The sequence below is a fragment of the Trichechus manatus genome, unplaced genomic scaffold (assembly GCF_000243295.1).
Source record: "Trichechus manatus latirostris isolate Lorelei unplaced genomic scaffold, TriManLat1.0 scaffold00008, whole genome shotgun sequence".
Lineage (NCBI taxonomy): Eukaryota > Metazoa > Chordata > Mammalia > Sirenia > Trichechidae > Trichechus > Trichechus manatus.
Genome location: NW_004443944.1, coordinates 1,555,695 through 1,561,869, shown reverse-complemented (window position 1 = coordinate 1,561,869; position 6,175 = coordinate 1,555,695). Strand labels below are relative to the sequence as shown.

The following is a 6,175-nucleotide window of genomic DNA, read 5'->3' as shown; positions in this document are numbered from 1 at the left end:
ACTGACTTCGCTGTGGACAGCTTCCCCTTAGGGGCGAGTCCTTGTGCAGTGCATGACCTGCACGTCCATCCTGGCAGCCCTGCCCCTGTAGGAGGCACTGTTCTCTGTGCCCGCAGCTCCCTTGTCAAAGGTGGGATGCAGGACCAACCCCAGGTGAGGCCGGAGCGGTGTTTGAACTTGGGGTCCGGTTTTACAGTGTGAGCTCAAGGGTCTTCCAACCACAGAGCCCGTAAACATGTTGATGGCGAGTGTTGAACCAGAATTCAAGTTGGCGGTGGACGCCCCGCGTGCACAGCGACCAGCATGGTCCAGAGCCTCATGTAGGGTTTGGGGGGGTCCCTCTGCTGCCTGGGGGCTCAAGCCTTCTCCCACCGGCCTTCCTCCTGCTCTGAGCAGAGGTCTTCCCGCCACTGGACTAAGGCATGCCCCGTGCTGTGGGCGTCGGAGGCCACAGGAGGCCCAGTTTCTCGGTGGGCAGGCGGGTGAGCCAGCGAGGAGCCGGCAGTGAGGCGGGTCAGATGGGTGCCCCGGGGAGGCACCCCAGATGCCGCATGCCTGGGGCCTAGGCCAAGGCTAGTGCACACCAGGCCTCCTGGCGCAGGGCACCGCCGAGGCCAGCCTGGGGGCCCAGGGCGGTGGACGGGAAGGCAAAGTCCTCCGGCTCGAACTTGAACTCCAAGTGGCTGGGCGGCAGGGACTCGTCCACCTGGCTGGAGGCCTGCAGGAAGGATAGAGGGGTGCGTGAGAACCAGGGCCGCCGGCCTCGCTCCAGGTCTGAGCCTGGATGGGTCTGAGCAGTGAGGGAGTCGGGAAGTTGGGGAGGGCCTCCCTGGGGAGCCCAGGAGTGAGCTGAGGAGCCCCGTCACTCCCGTCCCCTTACCTGGGAGGTGATACTGGGCCCGGGGCATGTCTGGGACGCCAGGCTGGGCTCGGGTTTAAAAGTGGCCACTGAGCTCTTGGAGTTGGGGACAGACGATGGGGAGGTTGTGGTGCCTGTGGCGGACCCTGTGGGAAAGGCAGGCGTTTACAGATCTGCCCAGAGAGGTACCAGGACTCCTCAAATCACACAGCAAGTGAGGGTGGTTGTGGCCCACTCAGCTACAGCTTCTTCGACCCCCCACTCTGCCCACTGCTGGGAGCGAACACACCACCCGAACCCCCCCAACCAGCGTCATCACAGGGCAGAACTGGGAGCATTTGTATCTGGGGAGGGCGATGCTTGAGCCAAACATATAAATCTCTAATGGTGGAATTTTAGACACTAAAGGTGACTCCGTGGGGAGAATGTGCGCCCACAGGCCGGGCCCCAGCCCCCCTGGCCCCAGCCCCATACACCTGACCCACCTGAGGAGCCCTTGGCCTTGGCCGTGCCCTTAGGCTTCCTCTTTCGCGTCTGGATGCTCTCCTTCTTCATCGCCAGAGGCCGCGGCACCTGGTGGGGCAGCAGGGAGTGGCAGCCGGCCTGGTCCTCGCCCCACCACCCTGGGAGCTGCCCAAGCCCTCACAGCCGTGCACCCCAGCTGGGCACCTTCCTCCCTGGCGAGTGAGGAGGGGCCTGCAGTGGCTGAGACCGGGGCGCACGGAGGGGGGACTTGGACGTTCAAGCCTCAGTGGCCCCGTCTGTACAACGGGCGCAACCGTATGAGGCCCTGCCGCTGAGTGTGGTGCGGGCCGTCTGCAGGGTCCCATGCGTGACACACATAGCACCCAGCGCAGGGGCCACCTGCGTCGCGCTCAGCACCCCGCGGCCGCCATCCCTGCCGGCTCCTCCCCCGCCTGGTCTCTGCTCGGCCCCGCCCCCGCGTTCCGGCCCCGCCCCCGCGTTCCGGCCCCGCCCCCCGTGGCCCACTCACCCCATGCAGCTTCATGTAGAGGCCGCAGGCGTTGCACACGGGCTCGCCCTCCGCGCTGCGTCGCCACAGGGTCGTGTGGGTCGTGCGGCAGTTGGTGCAGCAGAGTCCGGCGCGGCGGGAGGAGGACTGTGGGGACGGCATGGCGGCTGAGAGCCCAGTGCTGGACCCTGGCCCGCCGGAGCGGGGGCGGAAGCCAGGCCCGAGACTGACCGCCAGCCAGGCCGGGGGAGCCGGTGTGCCAGGGCGCTGAAGTCAGGAGGTCCGCCCAGACTGGCCGCGGGGTTAGCGATGAAGCCCGAGAAGGGCTGGGCACAGGGACGTGAGGCGGGGACACACTGCCGTCCTCCTGTGGCGCCTCTTTAGCCACCAACATGTGGCCATGGTGAGGCAGCCCCAGAGCGAGGGACCCCAAGATCTGGCCCTGGGCTCCACGTTCGGGGCAACTGCCTCCCTCCCCAGCCCGTCGGCCATTCTCAGCAGCAGCACCCTCAGCTCAAGAATGCCCCGTGACCCCCACGGGCACTGGACAGAGGGCTGAGCCTGCTGGGCCCTGTCTGCTGGGCATCCCCTCACTGCTGACCGTGCCCCCACACTGCCCACCTCTTCTCGTAGCAGCCCCTGCTGGGAGGCTAACCTCTGACTCTGTAGGCCCCAATTCAACTTGGGACCTGACCTGGGCCCTTGGGAACCTCCTGGGGGCCCCATCAGTGGGTCTGGTGAGGTTCAGGAATCTGGATTCAACTGGCCCAGGGGCCCTGGGGGCTCTGACCTGACGGCTGGCTTGGGAGACTGCTGCAGGAGGTCTTCCCAGAAGGCACCTCCCCAGCTAAGAGGCCCCACTCCCGGCGGAGCCATGTCTCTTGGGCTTTTGATGGAGTCCTGCGCCCTCCCAGGCTGGGGGCCCCACAGCGAGACTTTCGGACCCAAAGCCCCGCAGCCCAGCAGGGCCGTCTTGCTGGTGACTCCACCCTCCCAGCCACCCCTCCTTGGAGGCTGCTAGCTCTCCTTGTCCCACAGCCCCTGCCCGCAGGCCCCCGGGCTCATCCAGCCCCCTCCTCCCTTTGCACAGCCCCTTCGGGTGGCTCCCGACCCCTGTCACCGACCACAAGGTGCCCCTGTGATGTCTCTAGCTGGCACCCCCACAGCAGTGAGTCTGGACCTTCAGCCAGGACAGAGCCAGAGGGAACCACGCACCAAAGGAATCCACCCTGGATTGGGGGTGCGGGGCAGACACAGGCCGGCCTCGGTTACCCATCTGCCCTCAGTCCTGGGTCCCTTCCTGCTGCCGTGACCAAGCATCTGCTGCCCCCTCCCCCCCAGGCCGTGATCAGCTGGTCAAGGGCACAGGCCTGGGTGCTGGGCGTTTCCCGCGACGGCCTGAGAGGAGGCCTCTCGGTGGGAGCAGCTTGGGGGATGCACGAACTGCCTGACACCTGCACGGAGCTGTTCTGCAGCCTCTGGATGATGTTCTCAGAGACAGAACACACCTCACCACCAGCACCCAGACCCACGCTGCAGGCGCCCCTGCGAGAGCTTCCAGAGAATTCCGCCCTGTGTAATCTGCGGCCCAGCCGGGCTCGGCCCTACTCAGCCCTGGCTCCGGGACAAAAGGCCGAAAGGAAAGGGAGGGACAGGGTCTTGGCGGCTGGAGTGGGAATGGCCAAGGCGGCTCTAGAGGGTCGAGGCTCCAGTCTGGCTGGGAGGCAGGGAGACCATGGCCTTGTCCCCAAGCCAGTGGCCTCGATGCCACGGCTGAGTTGGGCCTGGTGTCCAGGCACTGGGGGGCTGCCAAGAGTCTCTGCTGTGGAGATCACTGGGCCCGGCTGAGGCCCTGGCAAACCAGAGAGAGAAGTGCCCACGGCCCCAGGGTGGACGGCAGGGTGCCCTCTGAGGCAGGAGTACTGGACTCTAAGTCAGCTGGGGGCCCCAGCCCCTGCCCCTCCAGGAAATGCAGACCCTGACCAGAGGGCAGTTGCCTTTACTGGGCGGGATTTGACTCTGTCCCCTCTTCCCAATCCACCTCCGGGTGAAGGAGCAGTGGACACGGCGTGGAGCCCGTCCGCCAGGCCCGCTGTCCAGCATGGCGTAGGGCCCCCTCCCGGCCCTGCAGCTGCCGCCTGCCTCAGCCCAAGCTCCCTGCCCCCACCACCCGCCCGCCTTCCTGTGGGGAGAAGGCCTCGGGCTCCGCCAGGTTTAGACGAGAGGACGCCCAGTCAAGCACAGACTTCAGATAAGCAACAAACACAGCGTGCAAGCACGTCCCATGCAATCCTGGCAACGCGCTGAGCCTGTTGCTTCTCTGAAATTCACACTTACCTGGGAGCCCTGCATTTCATCTGTCGACCCTGGCCCACCCTCTGGATCCCACAGCGGTCCCCACCTCTGGCTGTGCCTTTAGGCCAAGGGGGGCCACAGCCTGAGGCCCGCCCCTCCCTCCCCAGTGGGGGCCCTGGGCCCTTTTGCCAATCATTGCTCACTTGGAGCTCACATAGCCATCCCCACATTTCAGAAGAACGTGTGTCCTTGATACCTCATGAATCACAGCACGAAAACACCATCTCCTCTGACCTTCCAGCGACTTCCTCCTAAAGATCCTTGTCACGGGCACTCACGAGGGCACAAAGACGCAGACGGGAGGATGTGACAGCGGCGGCGCCGTTTTCAATAGCGTGTGTGTGCACATACACACGTGTGCATATGCACACACGCATACACGAGCACAGACATGCACCCGTGCACAATGCACACATGCACGCAAATGCACATATGTGCACACACAGACACACGTGCACACAGACACACATGTGCACACAGGCACGGATATGTGCAAACACAGACACAGATATGTGCACATACACGCACACACGCACATCCCCCCAGAGAGGATGCAGAGCTGTGTGAACGATGATCCAGAACCGTCTCCGCAGCACGGACTGTGGAGAGAAACGGAAGCCGAGGGACACACGCATGAAGCAGCCATGCAGAAACCACCCCCGTAGAACACACACTCATCGCCTTACACCCTGGACATTCAAGGAAAAAATTCAGACCGCACGTTTGAATCTTTCTACAACGAGCGTGCTTTCCTTTTATGAAATTAAGGCGTGGAAGGAAAGGATGAGCCCTTTAACGCTCCGGGGCTTCCTCTGCTACCCTTTTTCCTGTGCCTCCCAGGTCATTTTACGGCGGGAAACTGAGGCTCAGAGGAGCCAAAAGACACGGCCAAGCATGCTTTGCTTCAAGGACGCGCTCCTGGTGGCGGCCGTGGCCTGTGCTGGAGTCCCTGAGCCCTCCGCGCCCTGCCGGACGCACAGGCCTCCATCTGTCCTTCCTCACCGTCCAGACAGGCACCAGGCCTGGCCGTGCTCAGAGCCTCCCGCACGTCAGCCCCTCCCAGCTGGGTTTCTTTCCTCTTCTCTGGTCTGTTCTTTTCAAAGGAAGTGGGACTTCAAAGACTGCTCAGCAGCCCTGAGCGCCAGGCCCCCGCAAGTCTGAGACCCAGATAAATCGGGTGGGGCTGGCGCCCTGCTGGTGGGCGGTACAGAGAGGGAGAGATTGGAGCTGATGTGGAGGGACAGGCAAGCGCACACAGAGAGGCACTCTGGAAAATAAAAACTGCAGGTCACCAGCAGCCTGCAGCCTCCTCTCAGACCACAGCCCCCACCCGCGATCGGCAGATGTGCTGTGGATGGAGGCGGTGGCAGCCAAGGCGTCTGAGCCTCTGGGGAGGGCGGTCGGCCGGGATGGCCCCCTATCTCTGCAGGACCCTCTGGGGGGACGTGTGGCTGACACCAGACATGGTAAAGCCCCCATGGACCTCTGCCCGACGAGGCGAACGGTGCTAGGGGCCGATAGTCCCTGAGCAGGTAGGCAGGAAGGACCGGAAGGCAGTGAGGGCAAGGCCTGAGCTCAGTCAAGAGCACTCAGCCACACGTGGCGCTGGGCAGTTCCGCGGCTGGCACCAGGGTGGCTTTGGGACTGTGGGCCTGCCCCGCCATCTGCTCCAACGTTGGCTGTGGCCCTGCTTCAGCCTGGGCTCCGGTGTCCAGCGGGGTGGGCCTGTGTGCACAGGGTGGCTGCATGGGGCTCAGAGAGCACCTGGCTGTGTCCACACACATGCAAGCTGGACAGTGGGAGAGGGGGCTGAGGGGGCAGGAGGAGGGGGGATCACCACCAGCCGCCCTCCACCGTCTACACTGACAGGAGGGGGGATCACCACCACCAGCCGTCCTCTGCCGTCTACACTGATGGGAGGGGGATCACCACCAGCCATCCTCTGCCGTCTACACTGACGGGAGGGAGGATCACCACCAGCCGTCCTC

At 64.3% G+C, this 6,175-nt stretch overlaps 1 protein-coding gene across 1 annotated transcript in view; it reads right to left on the bottom strand.

Annotated features, from left to right (window-relative positions):
- Positions 1-562: 562 nt before the first annotated feature.
- GATA5 (GATA binding protein 5) overlaps positions 563-6,175 on the bottom strand; it is a 10,999-nt gene continuing 5,386 nt past the window's right edge. Inside the window, exons 3-6 of the mRNA XM_004370193.1 lie at positions 1,854-1,979; positions 1,345-1,432; positions 881-1,005; positions 563-718 (exon numbers count right to left, since the gene is read on the bottom strand). Of these exons, the coding sequence (XP_004370250.1) occupies positions 563-718; positions 881-1,005; positions 1,345-1,432; positions 1,854-1,979 (495 nt within the window). The remainder of the gene's footprint in view (positions 719-880; positions 1,006-1,344; positions 1,433-1,853; positions 1,980-6,175) is intronic.